This window comes from Pseudophryne corroboree, chromosome 1 (genome assembly GCF_028390025.1).
Source record: "Pseudophryne corroboree isolate aPseCor3 chromosome 1, aPseCor3.hap2, whole genome shotgun sequence".
Classification (NCBI taxonomy): Eukaryota; Metazoa; Chordata; class Amphibia; order Anura; family Myobatrachidae; genus Pseudophryne; species Pseudophryne corroboree.
Genome location: NC_086444.1, coordinates 1,023,134,876 through 1,023,156,338, shown reverse-complemented (window position 1 = coordinate 1,023,156,338; position 21,463 = coordinate 1,023,134,876). Strand labels below are relative to the sequence as shown.

Genomic DNA, 21,463 nt, shown 5'->3' with positions numbered 1-21,463 from the left:
AGGTACTCCAGCTTCAACAGACCCCTTTCGTCCAAGACTGCGGCTCTCCCGGGCGGCAGCGTTCAGCGCGCTGTAACAGTCGCCACACGTAAAGCGATGGGGGTGCACTCCTGGCTCTCAGCACGACCAGCAGGCACTGTCAACCCGCACGCAGCTGTCTTATGTCCGGCAGAGAGTCAGGCAGGTCCCGTGTACCGTGCGCTCCGCACAGAATACCGATCCGACAGTCACACAGTTGACCGGGGCAGCAGGACTAATCGTGAGATGACACCCAGGCACGAAGGGGCTTCTCCCGTCACATCCCTGACAAGATCTCCGTCCTGCCGCGATCTCCTCCTGGCAGCTGACAGATCCCAAGGGCACAATGTCGCCACCTCGCTGGTGAGGTTCCTAGGGGTCCAGGCCAGGTATCGGTAAGTCGGCTAGCGTCGGGGCAGGTGTATAGATCGTATACGTGGTCCAGCCACCGTTGCCTGTGCTCAAGATCCACTATTTGGTGTCCAGGCTAACAACTGCAGGCAGTCAGCTCACCAGACAGTCTCAGCTTCCACGCCGAAATTCGCGCCAGTTGCTCTGGCGGTCATGCAGGCCACCAATATATGTGGCCGGACTCCGGTGTATTCATAGGCTACTTTGACAAGAAGGGCACCCCCGGATGCCTCTATCCACGCTCTCCCAGTTAGTGTATTCACAGCACCCCAGAGGTCCACTGAAATGGGGATAATAGCGCTTTGCACAGAGCTTGTCTCAGGAGCAGAACTAAAATGCGGCCATGCTTGATGCCCCGCCCACCGGAAGTCCCTAACTGTTAATTTACATATTGGAGCTGATTGGCTGCTGCCTTTATCACCTTGCACATATCACTGGTTTATCACTTCCTTATGCCTTCTCCAGGTTAATACACCTGCCCCAGTATGCTATAGGTGGGGGCAGGTTTGATGACAGTGTCCAAAAAAAGCCATTATGGTTACAGGACTAGTGCACTCCATGAAAAACTGTTGATAACAGAACAGCAGAAAACAACAGCTGTATAATCAGGGGCATAACTAGAACTTGGTGGGCCCCATAGCAAAATTTTGAAAGGACCCCCCTCTACAAATAGCGGAGGAACAGGGTGACACACACACACACACACACACACACACACACACACACACACACACACACACACACACACACACACACACACGTAGAGTGGGGCATCACAAACATACACAAAAAAGAGAGGTGGGGGTACAGGGTGTCACACACACACAGTGGTAGGGGATGTACATGTCACACAGTGGGGAGAATAGGGAGTTACATGGTGTCACACACACACACAATGCACAATGGTAGGGTGTTACATTGTCACAAATGGCGTGGAGGGTAGGGGGTTACCGGGTGCCACAAGCACACAAGTAGGGTGTACAATGTGTCATATACGGAGAGGTTAAAGGGTGTCACACACACACACACACACACACACACACACACACACACACACACACACACACACACACACACAGTGGTAGGGGGTATAATTTGTATCATACATGGGTGGGGGTTACAGGGTGTAACACACACAGGAGTAGGGGGTGTACACTGCATCACACATGGGTGTGGAGTACAGGGTGTTACACACACAGGGGCAAGTGATGCACAGTGTGTCATACACAAGGAAAGGTAGGGGGGTACAGGGTGTCATTTACACAGAAGTAGGTGGTACAAGGTATCAAACACCAGGAGGGGTGCAAGGTATGTAACACACAGAGGTAGGAGGGTCTGGGAGTTCACACACTAGGAGTGAGGGGGATAGTGGAGTTCACAAACACACAGAAGTACACAGTTGTGTCCTCTTACATCCTTGCTGCAGTCACGCTAAACAATCCTTGAAATTGCGCCATGCCGTGGCGGGACTCGGTAGAGTCAAGCGTCTCTTTTTCCCCTTTTTTCCACTAAAATGCATCTTAGATGCAAAGGTTCTGCTGATTAAAATGATATACAGCATGCCTATATTCTGTATGTAATAGCGGCTCTATCTGCATCCGAAATGAAACGTTACAGTGTTTTCAAGGAAAACACTGTAGCAGAGCATTTTGTATGCAAATACAGTTGCAGTCACACACAGAATATAGGCATGCTGCATATCATTTTAATAAGCAGAAGCTGCTCATGCTTCATATTACATAACTTTGCGTCTAAAGGCCCGTACACACTGGTCGATATATCGGCCGTTCTTTTGAACGGCCGATATATCGCGGGACCGTCGGCCAGTGTGTACGGCCGATACGTCTGTGAACTCCGTCGTTCACAGACGTATCGCGACGGCCACGCAGCACAGCCGATGGCCAATATATCTACCGATATATTGGCGCGTCGCTGTGTGTGTACGGGGCGGTCGGCCGACCGCCCGTACACATGCTGCGGCGGCCGGCGGTGTTTGACAGCTGAACTGGGCGGGCGTGTGTACACGCCCGCCCAGTTCATGACGTCAGTCCCCGACGGATCGGGCAGTGTGTATGCTCAACACACTGCCCGATCCGTCCATAGATATATCTGCAGATCAATTGATCTGCAGATATATCTATTAGTGTGTACCCACCTTAAGACGCATTTTTGTGGAAAGATGCAAAAAAAAAGACGTCTGTCGCTACCAAGTCACACGGCACTCACGCGTTATGTGTAATGCGACTTGTAGCGCATGGAGCAAAGATGTAAGAGAACAAATCTGTATGGGGTACAGGGGGTCACACATGTGGGGGTGTAGGTGGGTGCAGGGCTACCCGGGTGCTCACCTTTTTGTGCTTGCAGAACCCAGGTACAGGCCAAAGGGCAGGGGGATTCAGGCTGGTCATGGAGCTCAGCGAGTACTGCGCAGCCCCATGGGCCGCCCAGTAATGTCAAGTGTAAGGCTTGAGGCATGGCCAAGTTGTTAGAGGACTCCCCAGGAAACGGTTTCCAGAAAGCTCTGCTTCCCTCTCCCTGGACTATGGTGGGTGCCGGCGCTGCTGAGGGAGGAAGTGTGCTCAGATCTCCAGCATCGAAAGCGGGGGTGGGTCTGGACCACACCCACTAAATGCAGCAGCGCTGCACCCCAACACCCGCGACTGTCAATCATTATGCGATCGCATCCTTCTTTCGAATGGATCATGTGATCAGGAAATGGACCTCAATTCACCTTTCTCCGTTTTTCTTCACAATAGGTAATTGTTATAATAACTTTAATATGACAATATTGTTCGGGAATTAGTAGGATTGCCTAAATATCAGTATCAAGCTATATTGATGGACGGTTTGTTCAAACTAATCTGTGTGACATAGGTGCAATGAATATACTATTTTAGACTAGGTATTTAAAGGGGGCCATTTAGACTTTTTAAAATAAAGGGGGTAATTCAGACTGGATCGCTACAGCGGCAGCGATCGCAGTCTGAATTTCTTTGTGGGGTGCGCACCCCGGGAGCCCAGTGAGATGCTAAAGCATCTCAGGACTGCGATCGCCTCTGCTTGATTGACAGGCAGAGGCGGTCGCAGAGCGGGAGAGGGCGTGCCAAGGTGTTAGTACGGTGTTGGCAGGGTGCGGCCCGGACAACGGAGATGTGTCCGGACCATTGCGGAGGCGGGCTGCAGCAGCTGCGTGACGTCACATGCAGCTGCTGCGACCCGGGAAGCAGCGAGTAGCGGCTAGCCAGTGTGCAGGAGCGGTGCTGGCAGGGAGCTACTCAGCAGGAGCAAAAACATTGCCGCTGTGCGATGCTTTTGCAACCTCGCGCTGGTGGTGGTGGGGAAGGGGGTGGAGCCAGACATGCGGGGCGGACTAGCCGTGTGCTGGGTGTCCCTCTAAATTTAGCACATCTATGATCAGACTTGAATTAGGACCATAGTGTACTCCTGATGAAGCTGTCTGTTCTTAAATACCAGTGAAATGCCTGGAGTTTTCCCTGCCTGATGGACTCCTACAACATACCTTCTGGATATACTTTTGGACTGTAATACTCTCTGGTGGCAATTATCTGCAGTGCTTTGGTTTAGCTGTGTGGATTATCCCTACAACAATACCGACAAGTCATCTGACTACACAGAGACTGTTTAAAGACTGTTGGCATTACCACCTCCTGGTAACCCACTGCTATTAGTGATTGTCTATGGACACCCTTTAAGAGAGGGACCTAATCCTGGGTTGTTAGCATATAGGAGTGAGACCAGTAGCTATTATGGTTATATGAAATGCAAAACCACATTTTTTATTATATGTGTATTTATAAGATCCAGATTCTAATTGATTATTGTTTTTATTGTTATAATAAATTGTGTGATATTGTAGCAAACCATCCTTTTTAATTATTTGTAATAATTATTTTAATTATTCAGCCAGCACTGGTATACATCCTGTTTATATATATATATATATATATATATATACACACACACACACACACACACACACACACACACACACACACACACACACACACACACATATCACTGACGTCACTGCAGCTGTTTCACATTAACCCTTGCATTTGCAATACAGCTGTTGTTTTTTGTTTTATTTAACTTATAATTCTCCAGCACTAAATAAAAAGTGTACATATTATCTCTAAATTAATAGCATTAATTTAAATAAATAGATAAAGTGTGTGTGTGTGTGTGTGTGTGTGTGTGTGTGTGTGTGTGTGTGTGTGTGTGTGTGTGTGTAAAACTTACCTTGTCTGGGATATTCATCTACTTCTCTGTGAACCAGGTCTTTCACCCTGTTTCCGTAAAGCAGCCGTGAAGAATCATGATCAAAAGCTTTCAGGGTTTCGCTTGAGCTGTACGATTTTTGTGTAGGCACTCTACAGTCATCATTGTCCACCGAAGAATTGGTGTAACGTCTTTCTTTGTCTCGCCGGCTCTTTGTCAGGGAACAATAAGGCCTACGTTCTTTTACATCCATATTAAGTTCATTCTGTGCCCACAACAGTCCGACGTACTTGAAAATTGCTTCTCACACTTGATTTATCTACACAGGAGACACAAATGCAAACAACGATTCAATACACCACCTAAACAAAAGGCAAAACATGGCCATGGCTGCCATATGCAAACAGTTGTGATGTTTTGGAACCTCGCTGAAAAAGTCAATTGTATGCTCTATCCAAACTGACATAATACACGGGCCTTGATAAAGACATAAAAAGAGGAGCCTTGATTTCTGAGGGGCAATAATACAGGGCAAAAGTAGAGTGTAAGAGGTCAGAAGCAGATGGTGTTAAAGTAGAACTACAGTATTCCCAAATCCTATGAACAAATATTTACAGACATCAATTAAAAGATGTAGCAGTGACACGTGATATTTTACACTGATTAAAAACTACAAAGATGATGTTTCTCAAAATAGGGAACACGTTGTGCTCTGAAAGACATGAAAACCGATCATGGAAATGCTTTGCTGTAATTGTCAATTATTTTTATTTATTATTTCTGCTAACAGGACAGCTTATTTATTGATCCATTACAATGAATTATGATGTGGAAAGATGCTAGAGCAGAGCTTTCATGAGTGTGATTCCACCTTAATAATTCTGCACACAAAAAATATCATGCTACAGTTTTCAAATATGCATAGCAAAGGCTTGCATGCAGGAAAGGGGGGTTTCCAGTTGTCCGGAACCCAACTCTTTTGCAAGGGATGTTGACACCTGGTCCATCACATACTTGCTGATTTGGTTCAGTATGTAAAGCACAAGCTGCCGTTACCCAGGAGTCAGTGAGTGGCCAGTTTGTCCAGGCAAATGTTCTTTGTCCCTGCCCTGGCTCACCTTCATTTCTATTCCTCTCAACCAATGGTTCTCCTATAATTTTCAAGATTGGAGGAGGATGTCTGTTCATTGGGAACATATTCTACCTTCTTCATCCAGTCACTGCATGAAGAGAACAGCTATTGACACAGTCACGCAGAGTGCTGCCCACATAGTGCTGAGTGTTTATTATTGGGACAAAAAGTATTCCCCTCTATGTCAGTGCTGCACTCACTGAAAAAGTAGCAAGGCTCGCTGTCTCAGTGACTGATATGTATTCTAAGATTGCTTTTTATATATACTGTAACAAATCTGATGCAATGCAATGTCACCAAAATACCGCCTAATGCTGACAGATTCTTCAGTTGGGTAGTTTAAAAAGGTATTAAAAAAACAACAACATATGAGCTTCCATTTTCACTCACTGTAATTGTTGTTGAGAATGTGTCTTTTGTTAAAGAAATGCAGCAGATTTTTCCATTATAAAATAAATCACAGTGAAAGACACTTAAACGGGAAGGGGGGGATGGGAGATGGGGTGAGCCCCTGAATCAGATGGATCCATAATAGTGTAGTGGTGCACCTTTATCCATTAGACACCCCAATCGCTAGCTAAGTACCAAAGGGAAGAGACACAGGGAGACGTAGAATAAAGGGGGGAGAGACATAGAATGAAGGGTGTGTGTGTGTGTGTGTGTGTGTGTGTGTGTGTGTGTGTGGGGGGCACACACAAAGAGAAACAGAATGAAGGGGGGGAAGAGACATAGGGGGATATTCGATTGTTTGAAATGTCGGTTGGGTGTCTGTTTTTTCCTTTCTATTAGATAGGAAAAAACAGACACTTACCTGACTTTTCAAGCAATTGAATTACCCCCCCCCCCATAGAATGAAGGAGGGTGAGAGACACAGAATGAAGGGGGGAGATGATGGTGTGGCTGAGAGATAACGTGCGGAAGATGATGGTGTGGCTGAGAGACAACGCAGGGGGAGGTGATGGTGTGCTGTGAGACGGCACAGGAAGGGAGATGATGTCGTGGTGAGAGATGACGCAAGGGAAGGTGATGGTGTGCTGAGAGATAACGCAGGGGGCGGTGATGGTGTGCTGTGAGACGACACAGGGCAGAAGATGATGGTGTACTGAGAGATGACACAAGGGGGAGATGATGGTGTGACTGATAGATGCAGGGGGGAAATGATGGTGTGGCTGAGAGATGCATGGGGGAGATGGTGAGGCTGAGAGTTTTAGGTTATGTGCCTAAGACATGCACGGGGGAGATAATGGTTTGGTTGAGAGGCGCAGGGAGGAGATGGTATGGTTGAGAGGCAATGCAGGGAAGAGATGATGGCATGGCTGAGAGATGCAAGAGGGAGATAGTGTGGCTGAGAGATGCAGGTGGGAGAAGATGGTGTGGCTGAGAGACAACTCAGGGGTCAGGAAGGGACACAAGTCTGGTTGAACCACTGTTGAATGAGGATGACCTTGTTAATATTCCTACACAAACAGGCATCTTCCAGATGATGTAATATCCTACATGAATAGTGAATACCGACTGAAGATGGAGTCTTCCCAGGGAGGATATATTTCTTCCAAGGTTCCACATTCTGAGGAACCATCATATAGGTAAGGTGCATATGGAATGTAAAGTAATGTTCTCAAAGTGTCGAGAAATGGGTGGCATGTCATGTGGACACTCCCCATTTTCAGCAGCCATGCCCATGCACGCACATAGTTTTCGGGGATGGTGGAGGAAGGGGGTGTCACTCTTCAGCTTTCCCTGGGAGCAGAAGACCCTAGTTACGCCTCTGGCTACATGCATTTTCAAATAAGGTTTCTCATGGCCAATATATGTGCCAAACTATGTAACAGCTGCGTTGAAGTCAATTTTATGACCCGACGCAGCAGTACGCGTCCACTTTAACGCTGTGCTCATAGGTGTTCCTTTCACAATCTCTTGATATGCTTTTTCAAAAGCAGGCAAGCATGAATAAGAGTCATGCTAATACAGTGACCCCATGGTCTCAGTGTGCTTAAGGCTATAGCAGACACTTTTTTTTTTCTCTAAATCATTTTTTTATTGAAGCGTCAAGTGTCACATAAACAGTCATTGTAAGGAATAAAGGTGCGATTATTAAAGACAGTGATAATCACATAGAATGGTGTAATACATGGAATACATAAAGGCATGTAAAAGTCCGTTACAATAAAGATCAAGATGACATATCAAAGTTGTAAAAGAAGAATAGAATAGGTGCCTCGTCTCCCCCACTCCAACCCTTGACCCAGAAAACAAATACTGTATCAGCTAACGTACAATAGTCAAGTCTAAGCCTCGCTTCACAATTTTATCGGAGGATCGTTGGCTGTAAAAGATACCAAGAAGAATTATGTCAACTATAGTGGATTTGGGTCCTCACTCTGGTAGAAAGTGTAGCTACTGTGTGTAGCCATGCTCACCTTTGCTGCGATGCAGCATGCTGCAACATGGCTTACTGCATGGCATGCTGTGCTGCGACTATTTGCAGCCCGGAGCTATCGCCAGCTGCGATTAGTCGCAGCATGAGATGCCATGCAGCAAGTCATGTTGCAGCATGTTGCATCGCAGCAAAGATGAGCATGGCTACATCTGTATTTAGCTCTCCCACATCCAAAAACTGACACTCTCTGCTAATTACCATTGCTGTATAAAGGCCACTCACTGCTAATGAGACTCTTTTACAGCAACCTGTTGTTTACAACACTATCACTTTGTTTATGAAGTTTTTCTTATCGATATTCCATCTGTGGTACACATATACTGTTGTCATTGTATTGATGAATTCTTCATAAATCCACTTAGATGATATCTAATGCTCTATGTATTGCTATCAGACCCCTGATGAAGTCCTATGGACAAAATGCGTTGGTTTGTTATCTACAGATCTAATTGACTTCTGAAAAAGACTGAACTGAAAACTGTGTCTTCCACACTGAAATACAATCAGTACAACTGTTTTAACTATGTCAAAGATTGAATGTGGGTTCTATGTACAATGTTGACAACACAAAGATTGTGAGTCACTTTTTAGATTTATATGTTGTTCATAGTGTGAATAAATTTTTCATTATCCAAATGATTGTGGCTAACTTTGAAAAGGTAAAAGTTAGGACTTATAGGTGGTTTAAGACATACATAGAATAATCATCCTTTAGCTTGCTTGGAACCTCTCACACTTAAATTTCTTACTTTGGGCTGGATGTACTAAAGAAAAAATGCGGTAAAACCCTACTAACCCCCGGCCGCCCGCTTAACAATGCGGTGGGTATCGCCATCTTTTTATGATTATACCCTATAGAAGCCTTTGGGCTTCTTACCGTTTCCTGTCGCCTCCACCAGCCTGCGCGGCTCACACCAACTCCCCCCTGGCATACCTGTGTGCAGGCAGCCCGTGGTCCCGGAACCCAAACTCCTCCTCCCCTAGTAACACAGTCAGAGGTCCTTCCGGCTGTAGGGAGGAGGAGGGGCTCGGGACTGACTGCTGACGTCACCTCCCGCTGCAGAGTAAGGTCTTAGTGTGCATGTATATCTGTTCACACACAATTTCTGTCAGATTATTCGCTTCACTTTGCGTCCATTTTCTTGTTGTGGTGCAGTGCCACCAATGTTAATGATCTGCACAATATAATGGATTTCTGTAGTGCCGGGAGGCTTTACGAATGGTGCTGGGAGGCTTTAAGAACACCCTTCCGTTCCCATGCTGTTAAAAGTGAAGTCGAAGTACAAAAATTAAAAAATACAGTCGATGTGTACTACAAACTCTTCAAAGGCACATGCGGAGTATGCCACAAACAGTGGGAGTCCAGGCAATTGGCCCCTGCCTTTGACTACTTTGTGGAGATGGCATTTTACTGTGTATCATTTATGGCCAAGGTGAAGATTTCTCTGATTAATGTTCCGAACTTGTTGGTTGCTTTTGCAGTGTTCTACAGCCCAAAACATATATAGTATATTCGATTTACACATGGCTATATGAGAGCTAATGCAGTCATGCTTTATACATTTTCATGAGCCTCTTGTTTAAAAGGAAAAATATACCCTATTTATAAGACTTTATTGTTCTTCAAGTAGGAATTGAAAACCCATGGGTGTAGTTTTGTGTTTAGAATAGATGCCATGTTCAGGTCTATATGTAGATCAGAGCTGAAAGAAAATAAGCTTCCCTACCCTGTACAAGAGACAACCGCAGTTACAATCACCTGCAGGCTTTACGACAGTTGTCAGTACAGATGGTGCTAATAAGCCAGTATTGTAGTAATATGCTGCACAGGAACTTATGTCACCCCTTTCATTTGAATTGTAAATGTGTTGCTAAAACCTAATAAAACAGTATTCAGCAGACTACTTAAAACATTTTTTTTCCTTTTAAGGCAGTCTAATGATAATAAACTGTAATTTCCCTCAAATCAAATCAGTCATCTAGTGATATCTGTACTGCATGATCTTCTGAACGAGCCTTGAGTCTACAATGGTTGGCCTTCAACAACAAACAGCAGCTTTACCAGATTATTATTATTATTATTACCAGATTGTAAAAGTGCAAAGTAAAATTACTTTAGTTTATGAATATCACATGGTTAATACAAAGAAAGCTACTAAGGGGTCGATTTACAAATCCTTGGATGGAGATAAAGTGGATGTACACAAAGCATCATCCAATCAGCCCCTAACTGTATGTTACAGGCTGTGTTTGAAAAATGACAGGAGCTGGTACTTTATCTCTCTCCACTTTACCTCTCTCTCAGGCTTGTAAATAGACCCCTTGTTAGCAATTACATACAAGTTTGTGCTGCTCAACAATAATACCCCTTTTCCACTGACACAAAAACCCGGGTTGGTCCCAGGAAGGACCAGGATTAGGAGGCAGTGTACACGGGTAAACCAGGTCATCTAACCATGAGGAGTTTTGCGGCAAGGGACGCTACTTCCTGCAGCGCTGACACATATCTGAGGGTGGGGCCAGTGACATCTACTGCTGCTGAGAACTCCAGCCGCTGCTGCACCGGGCTTGGAGCCGCCAAATCTTGGGTCAGACCCGGGACTTGGGTGGAAAAGTGGTATTAGCAAGTGCACTTGGACTGTAACTGCAAGATAATAATGCAGCAGGTATATTTTATGTTATTCCTGTATAAAATGTGTGACCTGGTAACCCTACATAATTAAACCAATCCTTTAGTCATGTTTTAAGAGTTAGTTTAAACAAAGTGGTAATTAGCATTTAGTAAGAATCTGCTCATGTTCTAGATAAAGCATAACATGAATCACAAAATGATTTTTTATACAATGAGACTAGGGAGGCCAATCCCGGGCTGTTTTTTCAATCCTGGGATTCAGGATTGAAAAACGGCCAATCCCGGGATTCACGGGATTCCAGTAGGGATCAGTGAAGGTTGTAGGGAGCAGCGCTGGAGGGAGGGTGTAGGTAGCGGTGCGGGAGGTAGGGAGGGTGTAGGTAGCGGTGCAGGACTCAGGAGGGAGGGTGTAGGTAGCAGTGCGGGAGGGAGGGTGTAGGTAGCGGCGCGGGAGGGTTGGTAGCAGTGCGGGAGGGAGGAAGGCTGTAGGGTGCACTGACTGCACGGAGGGAGGGTGGGTGTAAGTAATACTACTTACTATTAGGCGGGCGGCAACCATGGTCACTGAACACGGCGGCATTTCAAATGAAGCGCTGGCCGCCAGCTAACCAGAGCTGGCGGACCGGCAGCCAATCAGGGAAGCGGCCGCAGCAGTCGCTCCTGATTGGCTGCCGCTGCTGCGGCAGCTTCCCTGATTGGCTGCCGGTCCGCCAGCTCTGATTGGCTGGTGGCCGGTGCTACATTTGAAGTGCCGCCGCTTTTAGCTTGTCCATGGCTGCCGCCTGCCTAATATTAGTGAGTAGTATTACTTACACCCACCCTCCCGCACATGCGCAATGTAATCCCATGAATCCCGGCATTTTTGGGCCCAAATCCCGGGATCCTGCGGATCCCTGAGACCCCTTAAAATCACGCATTTGCTACAATTCTTTTATACTAGTAGTACTAGTGTATATTGTGTGACCGGTCCCCATACCGAAGCTCGCCACAGGTTCTATTCCCACTGTATGGGTGTCGTGGACCAGACTGCCGGGATTGTGGGTGGAGGTATTGTGACCGCCGGTCACATAACTACATCCCGTAGAAGCGGGTGTATATTGCGTGATCGACTGCTGGTCACCATACCAGCATACTGGCATTGAGATGCCCGGCGGGGAAGGGGCGAGCGCAACGAAGCCTCTTGTTGGCTCAGTGGCGTATGGGGAATTGAACCTACTGGTTCCAATGACAACATACCCACTAGCATTTCCATCTATGGTAGGAAGAGGCAATAACATCTTTTAATCACGTTCCCTGAAAGGTCAATGTAGAATACTCCATTGATCCCCTCTTAAATGCCAATGTTGGTTACCACCGTACGTTATAGCTGATGACTGCATTAACACAGACTTTTTCTAATGCCAGCGGGCAACCAGACTAAGGGGGACATTTACTAAGCAGTGATAAGAGCGGAGAAGTGAGCCAGTGGAGAAGTTTCCCATGGCAACCAATCGCCACTGAAGTAACATCTATAATTTGTATACTATAAAATGATACAGAGCTGCTGATTGGTTGATGGGGCAACTTCTCCACTGGCTCACTTCTCCGCTCTTATCACTGCTAAGTAAATGTCCCCCTTAGACAGTAGAAAATTACAAGGTTTGTAAATAATTTTATTATCAATTGAGGCTATAACTGTAGAACAAGAAGTGAGTGGATATCTGTTTTAATTACACTAATTAGTAATACATTACAGATCATCATTTTTCAGTACATTTTGATATTATTATTATTATTATTATTATTATATTTATTACTTGTATTATTATCATCAGTCACTGTCAGCATAAAATAAAATCCTGAAAAAACTCACACTAAATGTAGTAAGTCACAGCAGGCGACAAGCTGTTAAAGGATGTCAAATCAGGGTAAATACTGTGAATGTGTAGTCATTATTTATATATAGAAAAGACTGTATGAAGCAAACAATAGAAGTTATATTATATACTAGAGTCTTATGCTAATGAATATTATTTTATATCAATGTCATTAATGTGATGGTTTGTTTTTTTACCCATGCATTTTTTTAGAGATGAGCGGATTCGGTTTTACTCGGTTTTACTCGGTTCTCAAAACCGAATCTTATTGGCTATCCAAAACACGTGACATCCGTGAGCCAATTAGATGCCGTTTTGAGAACCGAGTAAAACCGAGTAAAACCGAACCCGCTCATCTCTAATTTTTATACGTCTGCACTGTGCTAAATTTAAGTTACACTATTTCACCAGTATTTATTTCATTTACATTAATTTACAAAATATGTTGGACTGTTCTTTAGAAACCACTTAACATGTATTAAATCTTTTAATCGCTGGTTGTTATCCTCCTCCAGATTCAATTGAAAGGCTAATTGCTTAATTTATTGCACGCAAATGCACACGTAGCCCCAGGTGTTCTGTACGGAAAAAACACACACACACCAATGCAAAAGTAACTCTTTCACTGCCACATGCAGCTATCATCGGTGCAATTTAGCTCTGCTAACGGACTTTAAAGCTGACATACGCCTTCCATTTTGACCTATTAAATCTGATAGACAATTGTCTATTTGTATATTTTCTACTTATTTTCCAATTGTCATGATAGACGTTTACAGGTAATTAATTTATTGATGTTAAAAAAGCACACACAATTAATATAAATGATCTTAATCAACATAGATTATTGCAATTGGAAAATTAGGTTTTTGGTTACCTACCGGTAAATCCTTTTCTCATAGTCCGTAGAGGATGCTGGGGTCCACATTAGTACCATGGGGTATAGATGGGTCCACCAGGAGCCATTGGCACTTTAAGAGTTTGAGAGTGTGGGCTGGCTCCTCACTCTATCAACCTCCTACCAGACTCAGTCTAGAAACTGTGCCCGAGGAGACGGACATATTCGAGAGAAGGATTTAACACAGTGGCGAGATTCATACCAGCTCACACATACAAGAAACATCAAGTTAACTTAGCTTGAAAACTCAGCAACCGCTGAAACATTACTTACCAAGTAACAATACAGTACTCAACTAATAACAAAGTTGTACTGAACCAGATAACAATTTCAGGAAAACAAAGAGCTGGGCGGGCGCCCAGCATCCTCTACGGACTACGAGAAAAGGATTTACCGTCCTAGAGGATGCTGGGGTCCACATTAGTACCATGGGGATGTGCCAAAGCTCCCGGAATGGGAGGGAGAGCGCAGAGGCTCCTGCAGAACTGATTGATCCGCCCAGGTAGAACCCACCTTACGAGTAGAGTGGACCTTAACAGACGTAGGACACGGCAATCCTACCATAGAATATGCATGCTGGATAGTGAACCTGATCGAGCGAGAGATCGTCTGCTTAGAAGCAGGACACCCAATTTTCTTGGGATCATACTGGACAAACAGAGAGTCCGATGTCCTGTGACGAGCAGTCCTCTTCACATAGATTTTCAGAGCCCTTGCAACATCCAAGGACTTTGATGAAATTGAGGAGTCAGTAGCCACTGGCACCACAATAGGTTGGTTGATATGAAATGCCGACACAACCTTAGCAAGAAAACTGCTGACATGTCCGGAGCTCAGCTCTATCTTCGTGGAAGATCAAGAATGGGCTTTTACAGGACAAAGCCCCCATCTCAGACACACAGCTAGCAGAAGCTAAGGCCAACAACGTGACAGCCTTCCACGCAAGAAAGTTGACCTCAACCTTCTGTAGAGGCTCGAACCAGTCCGATTGGAGGAACTGCAACACCACGTTAAGGTCACAAGGCGCTGTAGGTGGTACAAAGGGAGGTTGGATGTGCAGAACTCCCTTCAAAAAGGTCTAGACCTCAGGGAGGGCAGCCAATTGTTTCTGGAAGAAAATGGATAGGGCCGAAACCTGGACCTTCACAGATCCCAACTTCAGGCCCATATCCACACCAGCTTGTAGAAAGAGGAGAAACCGTCCCAGTTGAAACTCCACTGTAGGAAATTTCTTGGGCTCACACCAATATACATATTTTTTTCCAAATTCGCTGGTAATGTTTAGACGTTACTTTTTTCCTAGCTTGTATGAGGGTAGGAATATCCTTGTTCAGAATGCCCTTCCGAGCTAGTATCAGGCATTCAACCTCCATGCCATCAAAAGTAGCCGCGGTAAGTCTTGATAGGCGAACGGCCCCTGCTGCAGCAGGTCCTCCCGAAGAGGAAGAGGCCTCGGCTCTTCTTGCAGTAGATCCAGAAGATCCGCGTACCAAGCCCTCTTGGCCAGTCTGGAGCAATGAGGATCGCTTGAACCTTTGTTCTACTTATGAGATTTAGAACTCTTGGGATGAGTGGAAGTGGAGGAATACGTACACCGACTGGAACACCCACGGAGTCACTAGGGCGTCCACCGCCACTGCTTGCGGGTCCCTCGACCTGGAACAATACCGCCGAAGCTTCTTGTTGAGATGAGAGGCCATCATGTCGATCTGGGGTACACCCCAAAGATCTGTCACCTCCTTGAACACCTCCGGATGGAGACTCTACTCCTCGTGTCTGCTGAGGAGGTCCACTTCCAAATTGTCTACTCCCGGAATGAAGATTGCGGACAGCGCCAACACGTGCTTTTCTGCCCAGAGGATGATACTTGTAACCTCTGCCATTGCAGCTCTGCTCTTTGTTCCGCCCTGTCGGTTTATGTAAGCCACTGTTGTCACATTGTCCGACTGCACTTGAATGGCCTGATTCCTCAGAAGATGGGCCGCTTGGAGAAGACCGTTGTAGATGGCTCTTAGTTCCAGAATATTTATCGGCAGGCCGGCTTCCAGACTTGACCACCTTCCTTGGAAGGTTTCCCCGTGAGTGACTGCGCCCCAGCCCCGGAGACTTGCATCCGTGATTAGAAGGATCCAGTCCTGAAACCCGAACCTGCTGCCCTCCAGAAGGTGAGGTAATTGCAGCCACCAGAGGAGTGAAATCCTGGCCTTTGGTGACAGACGTATTCTCTGGTGCATTCCTGATGGGATCCAGACCACTTGTCCAGGATATCCAGTTGGAAGGACCGAGCATGAAACCTCCCGTACTGCAGAGCCTCGTAAGAGGCCACCATCTTCCCCAGAAGGCGAATGCACTGATGAACCGACACCTGGGCTGGCTTCAGGACATCCCGGACCATTGTTTGAATCACCAACGCTTTTTCCTCTGGGAGAAACACCCTCTGCACCTCCGGGTCGAGGATCATTCCCAGAAAGGACAACCTCCTGGTTGGTTCCAATTGTGATTTTGGAAGATGCAGGATCCAACCATGTTCCCTGAGAAGCTGGGTCGTGAGTGTTATGGACCGTAACAGCTTCTCCTTGGACGATGCCTTTATCAGCAGATCGTCCAGATACGGAATTATGTTCACCCCCTGCCTGCGGAGGAGAATCATAATTTCCGCAATCACCTTGGTGAATACCCTCGGTGCTGTAGAAAGCCCGAATGGGAGGGCCTGGAACTGAAAGTGACAGTCCAACAAAGTGATTCGAAGATAAGCTTGATGCGGCGGCCAAATCGGAATGTGGAGGTACGCATCCTTGATATGCAGGGATACTAGGAATTCCCCCTCCTCCAGACCTGAAATCACTGCCCTTAGAGACTCCATCTTGAACTTGAACTCCCTCAGAAAGGGGTTTAGCGATTTTAAGTTCAGAATGGGCCTGACCGAACCATCCGGTTTCGGTACCACGAAAAAAGGTTCGAATAGTAACCTTTGTTTTGCATATGAGGTGGTACTGGCACAATAACTTGTGCCTCCACCAACTTCTGGACAACTTCTTGCAGGACAGTCCTTTCTGCCAGCAGAGCTGGCAAGCCTGATCTGAAAAATCGGTGAGGAGGGAGATTTTGAAATTCCAGCCTGTACCCCTGGGACACAATATCTTGAAGCCAGGGGTCCAGGTCGGAGGACACCCAGACATGACTGAAATGTCTGAGTCTCGCTCCCACCGGCCCCACCTCCGGGGCGTACAGTCCACCGTCATGCGGAGGACTTTGGTGTACCTGAAGCAGGTTTCTGTTCCTGGGAACTTGCAGCCGCAGGTTTCTTGAACTTGGGCTGACTTCCCCGAAAGAAGGTATTGGACGGCTTGGCCTTTCTGGGCTTGTTAGACTGAAAGGGCTGTGATGTAACTGAAGAAAAAGGTTTCTTCGGAGCAGGTGTAGCTGAGGGTGACTTACCAGCCATAGCCGTGGAGATCCACGCATCTAATGCTTCCCCAAAGAGAGCCTGACCTGTGTAGGGTAGGGTCTCCACACTTCTCCTGGATTCCGAGTCGGCAGACCACTGGCGCAACCACAGTCCTCGACGAGCTGATGCTGACATGGAGGAAATACCCGCAGCCATGGAACCCAGGTCTTTCATGGATTCTACCAGAAATCCTGCCAAATCCTGAATGTTACATAAAAACAATTCAACATCACATTTTTCCATAGTATCCAAGTCCTCAAGTAACGTGCCTGACCACTTTACAATAGCTTTGGCAATCCAAGCACTGACAACAGTGGGACGTAGGATTGCCCCAGAAACCGTGTACATGGATTTGAGCGTATTATCCATTTTACGATCAGCCGGCTCTTTCCAGGCGGTAGATCCTGGAACAGGTAAAACCACCTTTTTGAGAGTCTGGATACTGACGCGTCAACAATAGGCGGGTTTTCCCATTTCTTCCTATCCTCTACCGGGAAAGGAAATGCTACCAGAACCCTTTTAGGTATCTGGAATTTTTTTTCCGGTTTTTCCCAAGCCTTTTCAAATATAGCATTTAATTCCTTTAACGCAGGGAAGGTTAGCGAGGCTTTCTTATTTTCAGTGAAGTAAGCCTACAAACCTCCTCAACCTGCTCGGGTGTCGTATCAGCAATATTCAACACATCTCTAATAGCCTCTATCATAAACTGTACCCCTTTTGCGAGTGATGCTGCCCCCTGCAACACATCCCAGTCACCATCTGTAGTATCAGAATCGGTATCGGTATAATCCTGCATGATCTGAGCAAGAGCACGTTTATAGGACTATACAGCGGGGAGCCTTGATGTACCAGAACTGGGCCATACTGCCATAGAGTTCTGTAAAGCCTGAGTTGCAGATTCATTCTGTGCAACCCTATTTGGAATCTGAGAAATCATAGATTTGATAGAGGACAACCACTCAGGCTTCCTTGCTGGAATCTGTGCTAAACCAGTGCAATCCTGATTACATGGAATGGGATCATCCTGAGAGGACATATCCTCTACAGCATATGACACAGAGTCCCTGGACATTGCTTAATGGAGACCACAGACACTCCACACACACACAGGGGAGGGCAGACAGAGTTTCACCTCCAAGAATGGCAAGAGAGACACAGAGATTGGAGCCAACCCACACACAGCGCTTTTAATATAAAGGGAGACCCCCTATCAGCACTGACTGTGTACTTTAATAGGTTACACAGTTTTGCAGCCTCCCCCCTCTTCTACAACCCCCTGGTACCGTGATAGATAGCTGGAGTTGCTGTGGAGGGACTTGCTCTTCACTGACAGCGTTGTGCAGGCAGGAAATGGCGCTGAACGCTGCTGGGTCTGCTCTGAGGAGACGCTTTGCCCCCAAAATGGCGCTGTCTTCCCACTCTCCATAGGATTATACTGGCCTGAGGATTGATGCTGGCTGAGATCCGGGTACCCCGACAGGCTATGTGACCAGTGTAGGGTGTAGGCGCTGGCTCAGGGCTCCCCTCACAGCGCCGCACTATGTACCGCTGAGCCTCCGGAGCGCAGTTAATACTGCACTTCTACCCTGATGCCGCCATCTTCACACCGACCCCCCACTTGCTAGAGATGTCGGTGACTCACTCACCACAAATCTTCAGCTCTGTAACGGGGTGGCGGCATGCTGCTGGGGTGAGCGATCCCCTGCGACGGGGAGCGATCTATCCCCTCTGGAGCTCAGTGTCCAGTCAGCGGAGACAGTGTCTCAGACCCTGCAGGGCGGACACTGCTGCCCCCCCTCTGTCCTTCGATGCAGGGAGGCTGTTGCAAGCAGCCTCCCTGTAAAATAATAAACTCTAAAACTAAACTTTACTAAGGAAACTCTGGAGAGCTCCCCTATCTGTGACTGGCTCCTTCGGGCACATTTCTAAACTGAGTCTGGTAGGAGGGGCATAGAAGGAGGAGCTAGCCCACACTCTCAAACTCTTAAAGTGCCAATGGCTCCTGGTGGACCCGTCTATACCCCATGGTACTAATGTGGACGCCAGCATCCTCTAGGACGTAAGAGAAATAAACGGTAAGAAGAAAACTAAAGCATTGTGTACTGGCTGAATGGGTGCTGTTGGAATATATGTTATTATCTAATATTCAATTATGTATTCACCATTGCAAAAACATTGCATGTATATTACACGGCTAGATTGCCCTAAAGCATATTATCAATTATGTTAATTATGTTTTCATTGAAATGTGCTTGGATTAGTAAAGAAATAGAGCATAATTACATAAGGATGCTGACTAGCTCTGGTATAATGATGTAATCACAATAAATTTCAGCATACTGTAGTAAAATCTCTGTATTAAACATTTCTTCTATTCAGCCTCATGTTCCAAGGCAGTAGCCAGAACTATCTTAGAATCATTGGCGCTTCTATAATGTGTGCACACACCGCACCCATTTAAATACTTACCTTACTGGAGTCCAGCGGCGGGTGCAGCGATCGCGGCAGAAATCACCGCCAAAATGGCCATCGCGCATGTGCAGTAACCAAATTGGTCTCCGGATCATGGCGGGCGCCATGTTTTCAGAGACCTGCGCATGCGCAGTAGGCTCTGGCACAATGCCGAAGTCTATAGCGCCGTTCAGAGGAGGGGGTTCACCCGGAGGTGCACATGGGCCCCCTCCTCTGTAGAAACGCCCCTGCTTAGAACCAGTATTTTGAGGTTCCTGAAAGTGCACACAATGTGAAGCTCAGTGACCGTAACTCCTAACTGTATCCATTTAGGCAGCACTGTCTCAATTTGAGGGTTATGGGCCTTATTCAGCTTCAGTTGTAAAATTGCTAAATTGCGAATTGGCCGATTATCGGCAGACTGCACATGCGCTGTGAATGCATTGCGCGTGTGTGAAGGTCAAAATGTGATCGCGGCATAAACAAAATGCGATCACAAGATGACTGACAGGAAGTGACCATTCGTGGGTGTTAACATGGCAATTCTGGGGAGTGTTTGGAAAAATGCAGGCGGGTCATGGCCATTTTCTGGGCGCGTACCTGACGTCAGTTGAAAACATGGCACCAGAGCGACTGCATTCTCATTATTCTGAGTAGATCTGGGTCATCCGCAGCTATCAATAGGGGTAATTCCAAGTTGATCGCAGCAGGAAATTTTTTAGCAGTTGGGCAAAACCATGTGCACTGCAGGGGAGGCAGATATAACATGTGCAGAGAGAGTTAGATTTGGGTGTGGTGAGTTCAATCTGCAATCTAAATTGCAGTGTAAAAATTAAGCAGCCAGTATTTACCCTGCACAGAAACAAAATAACCCACCCAAATCTAACTCTCTCTGCACATGTTATATCTGCCCCCCCTGCAGTGCACATGGTTTTGTCCAACTGCTAAAAAATTTCCTGCTGCGATCAACTTGGAATTACCCCCAATGTACCTCTGTTTTTGCGTTTGCATCGCAATTCTGCTATCGGCTCTTCACATGCGATTTTCAGCAGTAGCAGATATGAGACGATTGCAATTTCTGTCTCAATAGCGATGAAACCTGAATTAGGTCCTGTGTCAAGCTGTTCTGTCTGCGGACAAGTGTGGAACAGATGGGTGGTACTGTATGCCTGGTTTACTGCTGGCAATGCCCCTGTTACTGGTGCACATAGCAGTGAATGGGTGTTTGGAGGACAGGGAACATACCGTAAGCTTCACAAGTGATCGGCACACCTTCAGGGGGTGACCAAGCCATTAAGGTAGTACAGTAATTACTGCGCGTACACTTTTTCCGCTGTGCGTGCACATATCCGCAATTTGTGTATGATCGCTCCCGCGTTCCTGCGCGTGGTATGGGTATTTACGGCGGGGTTTGTGAGCGCATAGAGGGTTATCAGAACATTACATATTTAACCCAAATAGTGCACATTTTACACATAGCCACCCCGCACCACATCAGCAAGTATCAACAGTTTAAACAGTTCCAGGACTAAGGGATTCGCCTTTGCATGATAGGAAGGGTCAGATTAAGGTTAGAAGGTGATGTCTAGTATCCAGCTGTAGGGTATTTTAAGGGTTACATTCCGGTGTTGGTTAGAGAAAGATCGCATGTTCCAGTGTATAGTTATGTGCAGAAGTAGAATATAGATATAAACTGTATGTACTGTATATTATGTATGCGGCGGGAATCCAGAGGATACCACCCACAAGAGCAGTTGAGAAAGACATCGCCCACCTTTTCAAATCAACCTATGACCTCTCCTGTAATGTAAAGATACATCTCTGTGTCCAATGGACAATGAGATTACAGTGACCATTGTATTGTGTATAGAAGTTGTGTATAAAAAGCCTGTTGTTGCCTGGCCAGTCAGAAGACTCTGAACGCTTTCTACCTGATAA

The 21,463-nt window shown here is 46.2% G+C and overlaps 1 protein-coding gene across 12 annotated transcripts in view; it reads right to left on the bottom strand.

Annotated features, from left to right (window-relative positions):
* The window catches only part of TENM3 (teneurin transmembrane protein 3), a 1,613,133-nt gene that overhangs the window by 1,095,078 nt on the left and 496,592 nt on the right, over positions 1-21,463 (bottom strand). For all 12 annotated transcript variants that reach the window (XM_063920671.1, XM_063920672.1, XM_063920674.1 and 9 more), the window contains one exon: positions 4,690-4,987. In XM_063920671.1, coding sequence (XP_063776741.1) covers positions 4,690-4,921 — 232 coding nt within the window. In that variant the 5' untranslated portion in view covers positions 4,922-4,987. The remainder of the gene's footprint in view (positions 1-4,689; positions 4,988-21,463) is intronic.